Source organism: Benincasa hispida, chromosome 3, assembly GCF_009727055.1.
Source record: "Benincasa hispida cultivar B227 chromosome 3, ASM972705v1, whole genome shotgun sequence".
NCBI lineage: Eukaryota > Viridiplantae > Streptophyta > Magnoliopsida > Cucurbitales > Cucurbitaceae > Benincasa > Benincasa hispida.
Genome location: NC_052351.1, coordinates 4,029,180 through 4,050,678, shown reverse-complemented (window position 1 = coordinate 4,050,678; position 21,499 = coordinate 4,029,180). Strand labels below are relative to the sequence as shown.

The 21,499-nt window shown below is 36.6% G+C and overlaps 1 protein-coding gene across 7 annotated transcripts; it reads right to left on the bottom strand.

The window, feature by feature from the left end:
- Positions 1-9,070: 9,070 nt before the first annotated feature.
- LOC120073382 (2-succinylbenzoate--CoA ligase, chloroplastic/peroxisomal) lies at positions 9,071-19,314 on the bottom strand. 7 transcript variants are annotated; one of them, XM_039026212.1, is made up of 11 exons: positions 19,045-19,310; positions 18,863-18,935; positions 18,134-18,302; positions 17,906-18,004; positions 17,489-17,586; positions 17,139-17,332; positions 16,015-16,151; positions 15,097-15,485; positions 13,721-13,798; positions 9,541-9,755; positions 9,071-9,417 (listed from the first exon to the last, which is right to left on the bottom strand). In XM_039026212.1, the coding sequence occupies exons 1-11, from the start codon at positions 19,242-19,244 to the stop codon at positions 9,288-9,290; spliced, it is 1,782 nt and encodes a 593-aa protein (XP_038882140.1). In that variant the 5' UTR covers positions 19,245-19,310; the 3' UTR covers positions 9,071-9,287. The 7 variants fall into 7 exon arrangements, 6 of the variants coding, with proteins under 6 accessions (XP_038882140.1, XP_038882141.1, XP_038882142.1 ...); XM_039026209.1 differs by lacking the exon at positions 9,071-9,417 and adding an exon at positions 13,098-13,626 and having other exon boundaries at positions 9,580-9,755; positions 19,045-19,314; XM_039026210.1 differs by lacking the exon at positions 9,071-9,417 and adding an exon at positions 13,098-13,626 and having other exon boundaries at positions 9,580-9,755; positions 16,015-16,142; positions 19,045-19,313.
- Between the last annotated feature and the right edge of the window lie 2,185 nt (positions 19,315-21,499).

The window sequence follows — 21,499 nt, the reverse complement described above, 5'->3', positions numbered from 1 at the left end:
TTGATTCTAAAGTTAGCTCGTGAAAAGAAGATTGAGCTAGATTTGAATAAAGTAGCTCAAACAAATCATGCTACAATAGTGACGATTTTAAGTGTTCCAACACCATTTTCGTCTCATGATCAAAGAGAAAGCTTCATCCAGTTTGGGACTTTTGAGTCTATAGTCATTCGGTTCCAACAAGAGATTCTAAGAACAGATTTCCGAAACGATGATCCTATTGAAGATGACAATGAAGGGTGGATAGTTGTGACTCGTCGAAAAAGAAGACAGCCAAATTTCACTAAAAAGGAGTCGCACTCCTATCAAAACTATAGAAGAAGAAACAAGGCTCATAAAAAGAAAGGCAAAAAGATGGCATGGAAGCCTAAGCCTACTAAAGAAAGAGACAAGGACTTCTTTAAACTTTGATGGCTGATAACTTTGGCAGAATTTCTCCCAAGAAGCTTCCTCGATAATCATCAAGAGGAAGTATAAAAAATTATTGCATGTCATGTTGTCAGCATAGTAGAAGCCGACAACAATCATATAACTGCTAAAGAAGTTGACAACTCAAAAGAAATAGAGCAAAGAGTTTCTATCTTCAACCGTATCAAGCCTTCAACTATTCGATCTTCAGTCTTCCAAACTTGAGTATGGCCACGATAGAAGAAGAAGGCCAATGTCCAACGTCTACTGCAACTCGAACTTCAACTTTCAAGAGGCTATGTATCTTCACATCAAAGAAAGATCGACCTTTAACATCTGCTTTTGATTGTCTCAAGATGACAAGCGATCAACATAAAAGAAAGATGAAAACCTTGAAAGAAAGACCATTTCGTGAAGAAAACAACGATGACAAGATTCACAGTCGTGTCTCTTCACGCATGAAGAGAAAATTGTCAGTTGATATAAATATAGAAGGTTCCTTGATAGTGAAGTCAAAACTCATCATATTGACGAATACTACAAATGAAAAGGATGATTAAAGTCATGATGAAATAAGAGCTTCTGAAATTTAAGTGAAGAAGCTCCTTATCGAAAGAGCCTAAACTGCATGGTGCTCTTGGCCCGCATAAGCTTAAAAGGTGAACGACCCAAAAAAATCTCTTATTGAACTACGTTATGACTTGATCTTTATCATTGTAAAGGGTACGTAGGCAGCTTGAAAGAAACTTCAAGTTTAGTTCAGCAAAAAAATAAATAATTAAATTACGTTATGACTTGATCCCTGTCATTGTAAAGACTACGTAGGCTATTTGAAAGAAACTTCAAGTTCAGTCTAGCAAAATATATATATATATATATATTGAACTACGTTATGACTTGATCCCTGTCATTGTCAAGGGTACGTAGGCAGCTTGAAAGAAACTTCAAGTTTAGTCCAAAAAAAAAAAAACATTTGAACTACGTCATGACTTGATCCTTTTCTTCAAGGGTACGTAGGCAACTTAAAGAAATTTAGGTTCATTCCATAAAAAAAAATGGTACGACAATCACCCTACGTATGGTGCTACACGAAAGATTGAAGATGTTCATCCCTGATGGGGGCAACGTAACAAATTGAAGATTATTTATCCCTTTAAGAAGCTAACACAATAAACTAAAAGCATACATTTGGAATGGCGCTTCGCTTCCTCTTCGAAATCAAGTTCAGAGGCTTCACCACTTCCTCTTTGAAGTCAAATTTTGATGTTTCGTTTCTTCCTCTTCAAAGTTCAAGTTTGGTGCGACTTCCCTGCTTCCCCTAAAAAAATATTATTCCCTACAACTTCACTCCTTCTCTAAAAGTTATTGTAGTTCTGCCCCCTTTACAAAGATGTTGGGGTTGTTGTTTCTTCATTTCCAAGTTTGAGAATCAGACTATTACTTTGATGGTTGCACCGCTGTTTCTCCATCTCCGAATTTGATGGTCGCACGGTTGCTTCCCCATCTCCAAGCTCTAGGGTTGCACTATTGCATACAACTCTAACTTCGATGGTTACATTGATGCCTCTCCATCTCCAAATTAGATGGTTGCACTATTGCTTCTCTGTCTCCAAGTTCAAGAGTTGGATTGTATGCCCATCCATCTTCAAGTTCGGAGGCTTCGCCGATGTTCCTCCATCTTCAAGTTTAAAAGCTTCGCCGATTTCCCTCCATCTTCAAGTTCAAAGGCTTCTTCGATACCCATTTATAAATTCGAAGGCTTCGTCAATGCTCATCCATCTTCAAGTGTAAAGGCTCCATCGATGCTTCTTCATCTTCAAGTTCAGAGGTTTCATTTATGCTTCATCTTCATGCTCAAGTTTGGAGGCTTTGCAATGCCATCTTCATGCTCAAAGTCACAAAGTTAAGCCTACTGCCAAAGATTCATTGGTGCTTCATCAAACTTAAATGCAGAGCATTTGCAAATGCTTCATCAAACTTAATTGCGAAGGATCCGCCGATACTTCAAGCTCAAGTGCAGAGGATTGGCCGATGCTTTGTCAAGCTCAAATGTCGATGATTTATCGACTGTCTCTTATACACATCTAGATGTGTATAAGAGACAGGGATTCGTCAAGCTCAAATGCGAAGGATTCGCCGATATTTCAAACTTAAATGCGAAGGATTCGCCGATACTTCAAGCTCAAGTGCAGAGGATTCATTGATTCTTCGTCAAGCTCAAATGCGAAGGATTCGCCGATATTTCAAACTTAAATGCGAAAGATTCGTCGATACTTCAAGCTCAAGTGTAGAGGATTGACCGATGCTTTGTCAAGCTCAGATGCTGATGATTCATCGATACTTCATCAAACTCAAATGTAGAGCATTCACTGATGTTTCATCAACTCAAATGCAAAAAAATTTCCGATGCTTTGTCAAACTCAAGCACGAAGGTTTCGTTGATGCTTCTCCATCTTTAAGTTCAAAGGCTCCATCGATGCTTCTCCATCTTCAAGTTCAAAGGCTCAGCCGATGCTTCTCCATCTTCAACTTGAAGATCGACGTACATGTCCCGTTTCTATCTTCAAGTTCAAGATCGGTATGCATGGCTCTGCTTCCATCTTCAAGTTCAAGATTGGTGTGCATGGCTCCGCTTCCATCTTCAAGTTCAAGGTCGATGTGTCTGGCTCTACTCCATCTTCAAGTTCAAGGTCGATGTGTGCGGCTCCGCTCCATCTTCAAGTTCAAGGTCGGTGTGCATGGGTCTGCTCCATCTTCAAGTTCATGGTTGGTGTGCATGGCTCAGCTCCATCTTCAATGTCTCCGTCTACGAAGTCATGATGCAGCTTCGCTTTATCTTCAAAGTCGTGGCGTGGCTTCGCTTCATCTCCAAACTGATAGCGTGGTTTTGCTTCATCTCCAAAGTCTGGCATAACTTGCTATATCTCCAAAGTCTGGCGTGCCCCGCTTATTCTCCAAAGTCTGGCAGGGCTCGCTTCATCTTCCAAGGCTGGTGTGGCTCGCTTAATCTCCCAAGTCTAACGTGTTTGCTTCATCTCCCAAGGCTGGCGTGACTCGGCTTAATCTCCCAAGTCTAGCGTGGCTTGCTTCATCTCCTAATTCTGGGTAGCTCCTTCATCTTCATAATTCATATCCGGTGCAGCTTGCCTCATTCTTCAAAAGGGTGGTACAAACCACCCCCCCCAAAAAAAAAAAACAAAAAACATGTTGGTACAACTTCGCTTTCTCTTTCCCTCTATCCAAAAAGTTAGTATGGTTCCACCTCAATATGTAGATCAAGTTTGGTTTGGCCTGCTCCACCTCATATAGCGAGGGCAACTTTTGCCCGTCGGCTCCGCCTCATATGCGAGATCGACTTCGGTCCAACCTGACTTCCACATCAAAAGCTTGATGGCCATATCTGCCTCATCTTTCAAAGTCGAATCAAAGAGTAATATCATAAGGTAAGACTTTTTCAGGGTCATCCTAGGTTGATCAAATAAAAGAGTTATAAGCCTTTTCCAGGACTCCTCCATGACAATCAAAAAGAACACGAGACGAGCGACCATACAATAGGTAGACCTTTTCGAGGTTGTCCCTAGGTTGGTCGAATGGGGGAGTTGTAAGCCTTTCGAGACCCCCCATGACGACCAAGAAGCACGAGCACGAGTGGCTATACAATAGGTAGACCTTTCCGGGATCGTCCCTAGGTTGATTGAATTGGGGAGTTGTAAGCCTTTCCAGGCCCCCCATGACGATTAGGAAGCACGAGCATGAGCGACGATATAATAGGTAGACCTTTTCGGGGTCATCCCTAGGTTAATCAAATGAGGGAGTTATAAGCCTGTCCGGGCCCCCTTCCCCCCATGATGATTAAGAAGCATAAGCATGAGCGGCGATACAATAGGTAAACCTTTCCGAGGTCGTCCCTAGGTTGATCAAATGGAGGAATTGTAAGCCTTTCTAGGGCCCCCCCATGACAATCAGGAAGCATTAGCACGAGCAGTGATACTCTAGAGTAGACCTTTCTAAGGTCATCCCTAGATTGATCGAATGGGGGAGTTGTAGGACTTTTCGTCCCCCCTATGACGATCAGGAAGCACGAGCACTAGTGATGATACAATAAGTAGGCCTTTCTGGGGTCGTCCCTAGGTTGATCCGAATGGGGGAGTTCCAAGCCTTTCTGGGCCCCCGCATGATGACCAAGAAGCATGAGCATGAGCGGTGATACTCTAGGGTAGACCTTTTTGGGGTCATCCCTAGGTTGATCGAATAGGGGAGTTGTAAGCCTTTCTGAGGCCCCATAATAATCAGGAAACATAAGCATGGACGGCGATACAATAGGTAGACATTTCCAAGGTCATCCTTATGTATGTTAAGGAAACGGTTGCGTAGAAGGGCATTACTGCAAAAAAGAAGACGAAACAGAAAAGATCAAAAGAAAGAAGAAGAAGAAAGGGAAAGAAAAAAGACAGAAAAACGAAAGAAAAAAAAGAAGGAAAAAAAGGAAAAAAGAAGGAAAATTGGGGGGAAAAAAAGGGTGAAAAAAAGAAAAAAGAAGAAAAGAAGAAAAAGTTAAATAAAAAAAACATTGAAAAAAGTGAAGAAAATGAGAGAAAGGAAAGTGTAAAGAAGAGGAGTGGATGAAGATAATGGAAGAGTTTAAGGTCTTATTTATAGAGATTCCCAGCTTTCCTAATAAATTAGGAAATCCAAATCAAATAAAGATTTGAGTTAAAATATTATATTTTTATTAGATTTCCTATTTTGATTATATCCTAATTTCAAATTCAATTTTAAAAAAAAATTAATTAAAAAAATTCCCTATTTAATTTAATTTTATTAGATTTTGTCGTCAAATTTATCTTCAAAAGATTTGGACATATTCCAAATTTTATTCAAAATCAAATAAAATTGGAGATAAAACTCAAAAAAATTTCTTAAATTAAAATTTGGTCATATTCCAAATTTTATTCTAAATCAAAATTTTCAATTTGAGATTAAACCTTATATAAAATCTCAAATTAAAATTTGGACATATTCCAAATTTTATCCCAAATCTAAATTATCCAAATTTAGACTTTTATCCTTAGGTTAAACTGAATTAAGATAAAATCTCAAATTGATGTAAAATTCAAATTTGGGCATCTTCCAAATTTTTTATCACACTCCTCTAAATTTAGGTTCTTATCCCTATTTCCATTTCCAAATCAAGTTGTGGGAAAGATCTAAATTCATCTCAAATTAAAAATTTTCATATTCCAAATTCAAGTTATCCAAACTTGAGTTTTTATCTTCAATCAAAATAAATTGTGGATAAGAAAAGAAATCTCAATTGATCCTTTTATTAAAATTTGAGCATATCCCAAATTTTATCTCAAATCCAAATCAAATTGGAGTAAAATCTTAAATTAAAATTCAGCCATATTCCAAATTTTATCCCAAATTCGAGTTAAACTTATGTATTAAATTTATAGTTTGACTGACACATCAATTGAGGTCAAATTCAAGAACAGATATATTTGGATTTTGATTCCAATTCTATATTTTTCGAGATTCATCCACCATATATGTGCATAAATCTCGAAAAAGGGTATTTGTTAAAGGAGAAATTTCGGACTAATCATAAGTTGTCACGTCATTTACTAAATTAATGACTAAATTCCAAATCATCAAATTTGAGACCAATTAGGAGTGGACATGTGTCTCAAATGGAAGTTGAAGACAAAGTTCAATGACGCCACATGGTTTTATCATGAACATTGAATCAGATAAGATTAATTTGACCAAATTTGAGATTATTATTCGGGTTAAAAGTTCACTTGAGCTCAAAAATAGGCTTAATTTGACCCAAATGTCAAATAAGATTCAAATCCAATTAGTTGAGCCCATGGGCCAAATCTATAGACCAGCCAAGCCTAAGTCCATGAAGCCCACCTGAGAACTCTATAAACTTTTCTCATTTGTAGGGGTCAGCAATTCTACGCTCCAGAGAGCTTAGAGGGAATTCTCTACAATAAGAAGACTCATTGACTCTTGAAGCTGACCACTCTTGAAGGCTCAAATCCAATTAGAGGGAATTCTGAAGATTGAAGTCCTTTGAAGATGCAAACATTTTGAAGAATGAAGTCCTTTAAATATACAAGCATTTTGACCACGCTTGAAGACTGAAGTGCTTTGAAAATATAAGCATTCTGAAATTGAAGTCCTTTGAAGATACAAGCATTCTGACCATGCTTGAAGACTGAAGTCCTTTGAAGATACAAACGTTTTTCAAAGACTCGAAGCTCAAGAACATCCACACGTCCTGCTTCTATACATCAAGCATACACATTCAACCGAGAGAGATTCAGAGGATCAAGTACTAGAGATCAAACCATATCACATTAAATCAACATCAACATCAACACCAACTCAAGTTCAACTCCACGAAACAAGTTTCTCCAAAAGCCTCGTGCGAGCATTAATCATCCAAGAAGATCAACAAGCCCAAAGACCAATCGTCCAAGAAGATCATCAAGCCAAAGACCAATCATCCAAGAAAATCAATAAGCCCAAAAGTTGATCGTCCAAGAAGATCATCAAACCCAAAGGACGATCGTCCAAAAAGATCATCAAGCCCAAAGGACGATCGTCCAAGAAGATCATCAAGCCCAAAGAACGATCGTCCAAGAAGATCATCAAGCCCAAAGAACGATCGTCCAAGAAGATCATCAAGCCCAAAGGCCGATCATCCAAGAAGATCAACAAGCCCAAAGACCGATCATCCAAGAAGATCAATAAACCCAAAGACCGATCATTTAAGAAGATCAAATAGTCCAAAGACTAATCATTCAAGAAGATCAACCACCTTATAATCAGTTTATTTTGAAAGCATCAAAATATTATGTATGATATTGTACTCACTTTCCACAAAATTAATACAAATACAAATATCAAGTTCCAAAAAATAAATTTCTCTTAAAATCTTGTGTGAACAGTATCTAATAGGACATGCAACTTTCAGTTATGGGTCTAATAAGTTGATAGAATTAAAGACTTTCAAAAGTTCACCGGACACAAAACTAAAAATTAGAACCAATTAAATACTTTTAAAATTCAATAACTCATTTGATACAAACCTAAAAATTTAAGTCCCTTTGGTAACTATTTGATTTTTTCTATTTTTGTTTTCTTTTTGAAAATTAAGTCTGTTTCATTCACATTTCTTACAATAATTTGTATATTTTAAGTTTGAATTCTTAGCCAAATTTCAAAAACAAAAACAATTTTTTAAAAGCTACTTTTTTTTTTTTTTAATTCTCAAATGTTGGCTTGGTTTTTTAAAACCATTAGTGAAAGTAGATAATAAAGGAACAAATTGGGAGGTTGAAGTAGTGTGAGAAATGGTCATAAATAACACCTTAAAATTTTTCCCTTACAAAATTAGCACCATTTTTGAAAACTCGTCCAAATAGCTTTTCTCGATCCATTCAGGCAAGATCGACCACCAAGATTTAGTTAAAAAAAATTAGTCTTTTCTAACTTATCGATTGTTTTGGCCCTTTTGGGTCTTTCTCGGTACATCTCGGAGGGATTACACCGAGATTCTAATAGTTTTTCCAAAAATATTATGTGATATTTCTAAATCTTATACCAAATCTTATATATTTTCAATTTTTCTCCAAATTCGATTATCTTTACCAAATATTATATCAAAATCTTTTGTAATTTTTTAAATCTTTAGCTAAATTTCTAATTTCCAAAATCAATTTACCTATTATCCAAATGAATTTTTTTTAATTTGATCTTAGGTAATTGATTTTGCTTTTTAAATTTTTAGAAATATATTTTTTTTTTTTAAAAAAAAAAAGGTAAAATATGGAAAATATATAAAATCTTGATATGAATCTCATATCGATGAATTCTTGGATAAATTAATATCAAAATTTTATATATTTTCCACATCTTACCTTTTTTTTTTTAGGCAAAATTTAGTCTTTCTCAAAATTTAAAAATCAAAATGCAATCATCCATCCGAAGAAATCTAATTGGTAAATTTATTCGGAAATTTAAAATTCATATAATCATGGAAACAATAATTAACCTAAAATCATGGAAATAGAAAGTGGTCTAGAATTACATAAGAATTTAATATAATATTTGGTAAAGATAACCGAATTTGGAGAGAAGTTGAAAATATATAAGATTTGGTATAAGATTTAAATTGATTATCTAATATTTGGAAAAATTACTAAAATCTCGTTGTTTAATCTCTTTGAAATGTACCGAGAAAGGCCCAAAAGGGCCAAACAATTTATAAGTTAGAAAAAGTAATTTTTTTAACTAAATCTCGATAGTTGACCTCGCCTGAGATCCACCGAGAAAAACTAGTTTAACGACTTTTAAAAAAACATGCTAGTTTTGAAAGATGGAAAGTTGAAGGTATTATTTTTTACAATTTTCCGACTAGTGTCTATTGACTTAATTTTAAAAAACAAAAACAAAAAACATGGTTACCAAGCGGGACCTTAATGATCTAAACTTCACCTTAAAACTTCCAAAACAAAACTTGCAGTTTTATCTAATTTAAAATACAGAAGTGTCCTCTCCTCATCATCTACATCCAGAAGTTATATTACGTATATTACAAAACAACAATTCAAATATGCCATATAAAATTTATGTTAAGTTGCAATGGTGAAAATATTGAAAATGGCAGCATAGAAAAAAAAATGCTTTATTAGATCAATAAAGACAGTATTTCAACTTTTCTATTGGAAACTCCCTTCGGGAATAATTTAAAAATGATCACATTAACCAAATGTCAACAACATGATTTTAACAGTAAAAACAAACAAACAAAACTATAATCAGAAGGCGTTCTTCCTCGACTTAGCTTTTGCAGATTCATCTGTTTCATGTCAAAGGGTGCTACGCAGTAATCGAAACTGAGATATTACCTCATTTCGAACTGCGTCTCTTTTCAATTTTCCCATTGTAGTGACTGGAAATGGCTTTCCCCACTTGATGAACTCCTTTGGTACTTTGAACCTTCAAAGGATAAAAGAAGATTATGATAAAGTAAGCTCTACATTGGGCTTACAGCAAAATGAAAGGGAAATGCCATTCTCAAGTCAATAACATATCAAAACGAGAAGTGGGGAGAGTAATTACCCAGTTAATTTACACTCCTTGCAATGTTTATGAAGAATTTCACTGGATAGATGCTGCTTAATCTTTACATGAAAAAGTTCATGATTGGTTTCATACCACTGCCAATCCTCTTCTAATTGAACACAAGCCACAGCCTTCTCTGTCAAACGCGAATCGGGAATGCCCACCACAACACAACCTTTAACTCCTGGATGTTGCAATAGAATTCTCTCCACCTACAGCACCAAGACATCTATCTATAGTCTAAAACAGTCTAAAAATGAGCTAAACTTCAATTAATTTCAATGTATTTGTGATCACGCATCAACAATCATTCCATCTGTGTGTCAAGATCTAATCAGCTTTCACAAACCTATTCTTCCTTACCTCAGCAGACAGACACATACAATTTGAGTTCTTAAAATCTCAAGTGATACTCCTCAAGTATTACAAACAGAAAATCGAATAAATTTACCATTGAATAAAGATATAAAAATCAGGATATGGCTACCAAAATGGTTTACGAGTTCATCTTCCTCTTTACTACTTCTCAGTCTTCAAATGCCCTAAATTAACAGCTAATAGATTAGAGAAATTCATGCATGACTTCTTGTGGAAAGACATGGATAAATCATAGGGAGGTTTACCTCCTTGCCTTACTCGGAAGGCAACCTGGAAGTGGAAATTTAATAGCCAGAAATGCCAGATCGCTTGGCCAAAGAGCGGATTGTCTAGGGTTGGAGATAAGTGAACGAGCATAATTCCATTTAGGGGAAAGTGATTGCTAGCAAATATGCTCATAGGAATGACCTTCGGATTCTGATGCAAGGCTCCAATTCAGAATAAAGAAAGGCCCTTCGGTTTCTACTGCCAAATGTTGTACCGTAATTGAGAGATGGTATTAGCTATAGACAGTGAAATGGGGAATGGTTAGAATATACCCTTCTAGGATGATGATTGGACTGGAAATTGGCCTCTAAAGTTTGATTTTCCATGGGTTTATTGACATTAATTCCAAGGGGATTACTGTGCAGCAAGCTTCAGAGTCCCACTCAAGGGACTTGCTTCTTAGGGCACATCGCGTGGAATCTGAGATTATGAATTAGTTGGCAAGAATTAATTAACCCACATCGGCCCAATAACAGTTAAGACAGCATGGAGCGAAGATTGAATAGCACCGGTGAGTTGACGATGAGATCTCTCATTCCAAACCATATTAACCATATTAAGTTGAATACTTGATCAAATCCTAAAGAGATCACCTAAGCTTATGATTTCCCTTAGCTAGTGTGTCGTGTAGATTTGATTGGGAAAACCATATCTTTGGACCGAAGCCAGTGTAGATTTGATTGGGAAAACCACAGCTTTGGGCCGAAGCTGAAGCTGAAGAAGAAGAAGAAGAAGAGGAATTTGAGGAAAGTCTGAGGGCTCTAAGGACCACAACAACTTGTCCTCTTCAACCCTAGTTTATCTGATTCACCAGCCCAATCCAACTTTGTAATTCTCAAACAAGAGTACTCTTCTCCAATCCAAGTTTCATACTCTTTCATTTTCATTACAACAAGCAGCAACCGTAGCATCTTTTTTCATAGAAATAGTGAAGAGATCTGGGAAGTCATGTTCTAAGGTATTATGGTCTACACAACGATCCTTCCAAAATCTTATACGAGCCCCGTTGTTAGCCTTGAATCTAGCAACTTTTAAGAACTAGGCAACATTCTAATCTTAGCTATATCTAACCAAGGCCTTCTAACCACTTTAATAGCCCCATAAATACTAGTGATCACCTTCTTCCAAAAGAAGTTATTTTCTTGAGAGAACCTCTAAACCCATTTCATAAATTGAGCAAAGTTTCTCTCCATGGTAGGGCGAACACCTTGGACAGGGTGGCCAGGAAGATGCCTAATTTGATGGGGTCGTAATGCATTTATTTTTGTTGCTGTTATAGCTAAAACTCCAACTTTCATAGATAACTAATTCCCAATTCATGGTATTTCATAATGTAAAGACAGCCGAGGGTGGTTTGGACAAATTCTTCAACCCCCCCCCCCCCCAAAAAAAAGGTCCTAGCGCTCTCATGTAGCTACCTTTCTTGACCGACTAGCTAATAAGACATGAGCCCTCCTCTCAAAGAACTGAACACATTTCTAATACCAACAAGAGCTCCTGCTGAAGTAATTGTAGCAGCTTAACCCAACATGCATTTTAAAAGTCGTGTCAGGGCACATTCTTTGTAGAAGGGCACCAGAAGACCTAGATTATATTCTTTGGAGTTGTGACTTTGACTATGAGGATTTGCTTCTTTGATGAGTTCGGTGCTGTGTTGGCTTAGACATTGCGGTTGGAGAGATATGATCAAGGAGTTCTTTCTCCAAGGGAGAAAGGAAAGTTTTTGTAGCAAGCAGGGATGTGTGCTAAAGGAAAGTTTTTGTAGCGAGCAGGGATGTGTGCTATTTTGTGGGGAGTGAGAGGAACAATAGAATCTTTCGAGGGAACGAGTTTAATCCTTTTGATATTTGGTCCCTTGCTAGATTCCATATTTCTTTGTGGGGTTCAACCACAAAGTGCTTTTTTTTTTCTTTTTTTTAAAATAATTATTAGCTATATTGTGCTTGATTGGAGGCCTTTCTTTTAGGAGCCTCCTCTTTTTTGTGGGCTTTCATTTTTTTGTCTGCCCATATATTCCTTTTTCTTTTTCTCAATGAAAGTATGGTTACCACTAATAATGATAATAATAGAGCAAAGGTTCTATTTCTGAAGAGTTGATGCACAGGCCCCCACAATGAATAAGTGTTGCCCAATTCCACTTAACCAAATGCGTACACTGTTTATAGTCTCCATCATCCCAGAAAAAGTTTCCACCCAGCTTGTCCATTTCCTTGTGTTTAGAGGGGCTTTTGAGAGAGAGGGAACCTAACAAACTCTTCATGGAAATAGCAAGGAGGAAAAAGGTTGGGTGGTGGGGGGAAGTAGAAACCTTGGTTATCACGTATACGAGAGATCCTCTGGCTTCTCTGACCAAATCTCAATAAATAAAAACCCAGCATGACCACATTGACCAGAAAAGACCTACACTGCCACCAGAAGGCGGATTTAAAATATAACTCCCATTTATCTTGCAGTCCCCTGTTCCAATTTTCAATAGAGCACGGAAGCATGGGATGGGTTAGAGGTTTTCATACCCTTTGAAACTGAGTGAATCAATGAGATATTTTATTTCCTATTCAATAAAAGCATGGAAAACCCCAAAAGAGTGCCTACTCAAATCTAAGATAGTAAAAGAGGGTCCATCTTCTTAGGTTGTACGAAGCCTACTATATAGCCAGAAGCCTGAAGAACTTATTCTTGTTAATACATATATCCAATATTTCAAATAACAAGATAGCATAAATAAAATGCTATAGTTCCACTATTGTTTAATCAACTAAACCATACCTACAAATTTTTCCAGCGCTTGTGAGCCTCAATCAACTTGAGATTTAAGGGAGGCCCTCATTTCATAGACACAGCTTGTCTAGCACTCTCACAACAATTCATAAAATTCTGGAGCTCAATTTAGTGTTATGTAGCTAACTCACCAAAAAGTTGTTGCATATCTGGTTTTCGTTTCTTCTCAACTCTCTTTTGTCGATGTCGAGCATTATATATAGTCTTCATTGTGCTAGCATTGCGAGCATCTCGGCTCTTCAATGTGCTCAATATATCTTTAGGACGAACTGATGAGTTAGACAAGTTCATCAAAATCTCATTCTCTTCTTGCGATAACCTCCCTGCAAATGTATGTCCTTCCATATTTTTATTTGCAAGGTGATTGTGTATCCCACATACTACTTTTACCATCCAATCATCATCAGTGGTCAATTTTTGTCCTTTCAATAAAAAGGGGCATCCACATTTTTTGGTTCCAGTAAGCTTGCGTGCTCTTTTTTCTCCTAAAACTTCCAATTTTGATATCCTTCTATAACTCCCACTTCTCTCACACCCAAAAGAAATTCTAGGCCTCCTACCATTCACGCCTGCATCAGATGTTTTTATGACTATAACCAATCCCTTTCTCTTTCCAACCTCTCGTGTCCAATTAATTAAAGCTTCTCGGCTTTTGAATATCTGTGGAACAATGAAATTATGATGAAAATCATTTACAATCAGCATAAATCATTTGCATCACAGTTCAATGAATCTGAATGTCACTTTAACTTACCTCATTTGTGGTAAACTCATTTGTGTAATCTACTTCACAAGATGAATCAATATTAGTGTAACTAGTAGAAGAATGCCCCTGCAATAGTTAAATATGGTTTAAATCCATTTATTAACCAAATTTCAATGGCTTTGTCCAACCCACACCTATACATATGGTAAATATTAATCTAAGCAATTTTTCAACAAGATAAATTCATAAATGTATATACTTCAGTAAACATATAAAGCCATCTAATAGTATTATGCACTTCTCAACTGCTAGAATGGTAATTATTTTTCTTTTTATTTTTGGGAATGTGGGGGTGGGAGGGGGTGGGGCAAAGTGAACTGCTTTCATTCAGATGAAAGAAAGCAGAGAAAGGACATACAAAAACAGAGGCTGAAACTAAATGGAGCCTCCAAAAAGGTAAATTACAAGGAGTTCTAACTGCTTACAATCAAAGCAAAGGGAAATCATGTAAAGTTTATAGTAATTGATGTAGGTTTGTGTAGGCCCGTGTTTCTATTTCTCTCCCAGCCATCTTCAATGTTTGCTGTTTTGTTTTTGTCCTTTTCACTGTTGACATTTTTGTTTAACCATTGTAGAGGTTAGAAGTTAGCCCCTAGTTAGTTGTTTTAAGCACCGTAGGTGGTGTGTTTCTGCTATGTTAATTGTCTTTCGGTTTGTAACTAGATCAAAGCCTGTAAATAAAGGTTTGACCTCGTATGTAACCCAACTTCACATTTTCATGAGAGGCATTCGAATGTATTAATTCCAAATAACCTCCCATGACCTCTTTAAACCTTCAAAATCCCTCAGGTTTCTGTCAAACCAAATAAACCAACAAGAAGCCAAGGATCCAGCCTGCAAAAAAATGTCCTATATGATAACTAGATTAATACAATGATCAAGATTGCATATATGCGCTGCCATCAATGCAATGAAATTGCTTCCATCAGTGAGAACAATTTGCACAAAGGTTGAAGTAATACGATTCTTTGTTAGAGATCAAGATTCAAATCATACAGGATGTTGTTAATATTTTCTCGCGAAGTTTTCAAGCATATTAAATTTACAAAGTTAAGCATTAGTCCGCGTTTAGGCAAAGCAATGGTACAGACCTTAAAAACTAAAAAGAGAGGAAAAAAGAAACAAAGAAATGACTTCCTAGTTCACCAAAATTTGAATGAAACTATTTATTTGGTTCTGGTTTCTTACACGAGTGTTTGCTTGTCCAATGACAAGCATAATGCTACAAAAGAAAATTGTTAGGTGAAGACAAATGGGAAAGAGATTAAATCAACATAGGTAATATGTAGCACATAATTCAAATGGATACTAAGAGACGTCTAGAAGCTCTAATGATGCAATCAAGCTAAGAAAAATAATGATACCTCCTCGGGGTAAATGTTCTCTCCACCACTTTTTATTCTGCCATTTGATCGTCCAACAAGCCACAGATTACCACTATCATCTATTGAACCAATATCACCTGTGTCAAACCAAACTTCGTTGACATCATTTGATGGCCTTGCAGAAATTTTATCATAGTACCTAAGCATTAAATGTGGTCCTCTGGTTAAAATCCTCCCAACATGAGAAGAACCATCCAAACAAATCTTTATTTCTATGTGAGGGGCAGGTTTGCCAACACAAACACCCTCTGGTTGATATACTGAATGACATTTTGAATGCTCATAGCTCTGGAAATGTGGAATAGAAGTTTCTCCCATTGGATCGCTAAGCATCAGGAAGGTCAATGACGAGCATGTCTCAGTCATCCCTGACAGGTAAAAATAAAAGAAAGCTGAAATATAAGACATAAGAAAAACATAGGAATGAAAAACACCTTTAGAAAAGGTAAAATAAGAATATAATGAAATCCAGATCGACAGATTCAACACTTTATTTTTCACTACATACAACCAAAAAGAAATATCCAAGAATGTGAATTGTGAAATATCACTCCGCTCTTTGGAGGAAGATTATTGCCATTGAATTTGAGACCAGCCACCTTGATCTTAAACCGGGCATAAAAATATATGAAAATAAAATGACAAACCCTTCAACAAACAAAGCAGAAGATCTACGCGAAGAACGAAAAACAGTTAAAACAACAGTCAGTAAAATATTGCAAAAAGGTAAAGTGATATTTCCAAGGGTCCAAGATTTATACACATAAAGTCCTTTCCTACTTAAGCAAACACATTGTTTTAGAGTTGTTCTAACAAATCAACGATATGAAATTTGATATAATCACCAACAATATTAATAGCTTGCAAGAGGAAAAGATGAGGGTGCATGAAGCTGACCATAAGCTGACACAAGCTTAGCTCGGGGAAAAATTTTCACGGCGTCTTTGATTAGCTCTAATGGTAGCCCCCCACCTCCATTTAGTATCTTCTTCACACTTTCTCTTGTTTTGCCACTATCTCTTTCCCTGAAAAATCTTTCAAAGAGCTAAGTGAGACACTTGACACCTCGACAACCACAAGCACACCCATGCCAGTTTCAAATGGCCAAGAAAACCAAGCTTCAGAGTAGTCATTTGAGATAAAGAGCAGACAGTCGAACTAAAAGAAACATCGCCTTGGATTTTGCAATGTGGTAGATTTGTACAAAGCAAATTTTAAGACAGTTAGAATTCATTTTCTTTTCCAGAAAACAACACAATGAGAAGTAATTAAATAGGAATATTTATCTTATACTATAATATAGCACAGAATTTATGAGACTAGGGACCAGAAATGTAACAAGTTCCAAATATTGAAAAACTAAAAAAAATAAATAAATAAAGAATTAAAAAAATATATAATCCATAGATAACCATTCATATATAAGTGAATAATGATCTTTAATGGTTAAAAAATACTCATAAATGAATAACAGGCTGTTTGGGAAACCGGTTTCGTAACGGTTAACAGTTTTTTACTTCTGCTTTTAAGAGTTGTGATATAATATGAAAGTAAGTCGCATCATGCAAATTGAAATCATAAGTCAAAATTTTGTGATATGGAGGCAAGAACAACTTCATTTGTTTTAAAAATGATCTCATCATGAGCATTCTAAAGAAAACAACAAATATTTTATATAGCTCCTAAAAACAATTATCTAAACATGTTTCATTAAATTTTTGTTCTACAACAAAAATAGAGAAGTGTTTTGACAACTGTTCCCAAACAAAAAACCCTAAAATTTTCACGATTTTTTTTCTCAACAAAAAATCCCTCTGATCCCTAAACTTTCCTTAGTTTTGATTAAACAATACACACATTACAAATGTCTTTCAAGAGAATGGCCATGAATACATCTTACAAGAATGGTCACTTTTTCTTTTTCGTAAGAGAAGAATTCTTTTAAAGGAAACAAACTTCATCAACGAGAGAAAATCTTTAAGAGAAGTACGACAAGTCCAACAAAGAATAAATAAAGACACCTGATTAAAGAAACTAAATCAGCCATCATCGCTGGGACAGTGATTAAAGAAGTCACACCATATAGATCTATTGCTTCAACAGCAGACTTAACCTCAAACTTAGGAATTAATATATGGCGAGCTCCAAGCATTAGCATGGCAATGGCTGATGACAAACCACCAATGTGACACAAGGGAGCAGTATGTAAATAAACCTGAAAACGTGACACTTAAAACCATCAGGAGTCATTTCTGCTTGAACTACTTGAGCTCTAGAATTGATCCACTGAATGCCCTTCAAGGAATATACTAAGACTTTGTATGCTCTAAATCTAATGGATAGAGCCTTCATATATTACAGAAAAGCATACATCGTCCTCACTATAACCAACAATAGCAACTTTTGCAAGGGCCTGCATAATCAGAGCCGAATGTGTAATAGCAACTCCCTTTGGCCTTCCCGTTGTTCCTACAATAAATATGAGGATCAAAACAAATCAGTGAGTTCCAAACACAGGGGGGTGAACTCTGAGCTTCAGATAACACCAGAGTGAAGTTAATCTTTCAGACTACAAGAGAAGTCAGCGGCTGCTTTAGAATGCTTGATATGAACCAAGCTACTAAAAAAAAAAAGTCAGTTCTCGCTACAAAACTTGTATTCTGTTGACAACTTTGGTGCCGAATGTCACTTCAACCAGAATCTCATAATTCCCTGACATTATACCCCAAACATGGATATTTTGGGTGCATAAAAAGAAAGTGAAGTTGACCTAGAGCAAAACACATACCTGAAGTAAAGCATATTAGAGCTACACCTTCAGCTGCATGGAGGAAATTTGGAGGTATGTTTATCACATAATGCTTCTTCAATTCTTCAGAGGACAGTGCTGGCAAGTTGCAGTCGCTTGCATTAGAAAAGTTGATAAAATCATAACAGAAAGAAACACGAGATTCAAATAAGACAAACGCTCCTTCTACCTTTTTTTGTATGGTAAAAAACCAAATAAACTACACACCTCCCCTAGTTTTTTCATAACCCGGTAGATGAGAACCAATTAAGACATGCCATCTCAAGGAAGGTATGTGATCGTTTTGAAGCTTTGAATACCATTGACAGCAGCTCTCATCAGTGACCAACATCACTGGCTGCACGGATACTATTGCAGATATTGCCTCTTCGAAGCTCTACACATTGAAAAAAATATGTTTCACGCATGCCAGTTTACAGCAAGAACTACTAAACCGAAGCAACAATTTACATGACTGGTGATATTGAATTTTCAGGTTCGGACTCAAGTAGGCTATTGCTCATTCTATTTTGTGCGTGCCACACAACCCATTAAATTCATAAATCTCAATAACAGATATCATTCCTAAGAATTACCAAAGCTTCCCGTTTGCAATCTGTCCTCACTGGAAGACAAAAAAAAAAAAAAAAAAATACTAACTCTAGAAGACGTCAACACAATTATACACATCTAGCACGTTCATCAATCACCGCCATAAAAAACAACAACTCGTCAACTTAGAGATCCCCTTCAAAACCGAGTACCAATAGATGTATAACACACAGTTCTTCTAAATACAGACATGCATGCATGCAAGCGGAGATACCAAAATGACTCAAATACAAAAGCAGGAATACGCACTGAGAGGCATCATTAATGTTATATGCATTTACGCATGTAGTTCCACAAAACCATTCTTAATTGAATTCAACACAAGGAAAATTTAACATAACATACCCATCTGTAATTCAGAGGAGCAGCAATACCGCCAACAAATGTAACCGCAAGCAACCACTCCAAGTACCAATCACTGCCAGCTAGTAAACTCAAAGTTATAATTCCGACGTCTAGAATCCAAAAAATCACCTTGGTAAAAGCATTACGAATTGAAAATGGAAAAGTAGGAAGGAATAGAAAACCTGTTGAAAGCAGAGATGACAACAACATGTCCCGGAAGGAGGCCGAGATCAAGCAGGCCTCGGGCGAGAGCGAAAACACTGTCGACGAATTGCTGGCCGGTCTGGCGCCTGTTGCCGGCGACGGTGAGCGGGGAAGCTCGACGAGCGGTGGCTATGCGGGTGAGGCACTGGCAGATGTGAGGGAGAGAGTAATTGGTCATTGGGGAAATTGGGGAAAGGAGGAGATTGGTTTGGCGTCGAAACTCGAAAGTCACATGGCTGTGGCCTTTGAATGGTCACGGCCAAATCGAAAATCTCATCCTGCTTTCTGATTGGGCGGTCCTTCCTCTAATCCACTCTTCTTGCGTGAGACAACGGTCACAGCCGCAAGGGATAACAATAATTCTCGATTTGCATTCGCACGGACGTTTAATATTAATATTGTCGTTTTCAAAACTTATTAGAGAAATATTGTTGTTTTGAAACTTATTAGAGAAATATTGTTGTTTTGGGAGTTCGAGACTAGAGGTCGAACGTTGAGAACTCGACTAATATGGAGGTCGAACGTTGAGAACTCGATGAACAAAGAAAAACTTGGAAACAATACATAGGCCCAAACTTCAACCCTCGACAAGGAAAATCTCGCGAATCTTGCTTAGGTTGTCGAAGGTTGAAGTTTCGACACACATCCACCCTTGAGATTACAAGTTTATTACTTTTCTTTTTCCCTCGTAGAGGAAATAAAGTAATGAGATGGTATATTATATGTATCTGTGTACTCGAGCTGCTTCTAACAACTTATGCATTTTATTATCATTTCAAATTAGACGGAGGCTTGTGGGATTGACGTGAGGGGATGGGGATGACTATATTTCTGGGAGCAAACTCCAGGCGAATATGAAGCGCATGGATACAAGTTATGCCTTGGAATGAAAGACAATTCCGAATTAGCTTTGTCTACGAATAAAATTTTGTATATTAGGTTATCGAAGGTTACACACATGTCAAAAATTCAAAGCGATTAAGGAGATAAGTGGGCTGAAGCAGATTAAGGAGAGAGCGAGATTCAAAGCGAGATAGTAAGAGAGAGATGTTGAACGAGATTCAAAGCGAGAATATTGGAGAGAGCGAGATTTAGTTTATATTGACTAATCTGACTAACATTGAATTTGGTAAATGGTTGAATAATTGAAAAATGAGATTATTCAGGAATACACATTGAATGCTAAGATTATGCATTGAGTTTCTGGTAGTAGATCCATAATAAAAAAAGTGTTTGTGATTGTTCCAGAAGAAATGAAAGCTAGTAATCATTAATGGAAAAATAACAACAATAACAGAGAGAGAGCAAGATATTGAGAAAGAGCGAGAGTGAGAGAGCGAGATCTTAGGAGGAAGTGAGAGCGAGATCTTAGGAGAGAGCGAGAGTGAGAGAGTGAGATCTTAGGAGAGAGCGATACTGAGAGAACGAGATCTTAGGAGAGAGCGAGAGTGAGAGAACAAGATCTTAGGAGAGAGCGATTTTGAGAGAGCGAGATCTTAAGAGAGAGCGAGAGTCTTCACTTTATTTGAACTTTCCATAGAAATAAAAAAGAGAAAAAAGAGCTAATAATCATACTATAATTGAATAATCATTAGACTATATTTGAATATATTAGATTATTATACTATAATTGAATAATCATTAGACAATAAATTGAATATATTAGATTATTATACTATAATTGAATAATCATTAGACAACAAATTGAATATATTAGATTATTATACTATAAATTGAATATATTAGATTATTATATTGATTACAAAAAAAAAAAAAAAATTGAATACAATCTGGAGCCTGTCTTAGTAACGAAGGACACTTCCTTCGATTATGTCCTAGCGGGTTACAAAATCCACATCGTTGTCGAGTGACTAGTTCTGTCCAATCCATCTCGTTGTGATAATGTGAACTTTTCAGTCTACCAAGTCTTCTCAACAACGATGGATCAGGATGTAAGACAGGCATATTAGGGTGCGTGATCCAGTAATCTTCATACGGTACAGGTTGAAATTGAGGAGAGTAACATTCAACATACGTTGACAATTTGTAGTAGTCCTTAATAAAATCTTCGTAGTTCATGTTAAAATGTGAGCAAACGGCCATAAAATGCGAGCATGGAATGCTGAATGCTTGCCACTTGTTACATGAACAGTACCGCTCGGTATAATGGCTTGTTCGAGATCACTAAGTATGAAACACCTGAGAGAAATTGTAACACACGAAGAGGTGTGTTTAATTTTAGATCGACAGGCTGGTATAATTGCAGTAGTGAATAACCCAGCAAATGGTTGGACGGGACCGAAATGTCACCATCGTTTCTGCTTACGACATATCGTCAACAACTTCAATAAAAAGTATAAATTTAATTCATTGAAAAATTATGTTTATCGTGCCAGGTGTCAGTTTCAAATTCAAAAGTTCAACAAAGCAATT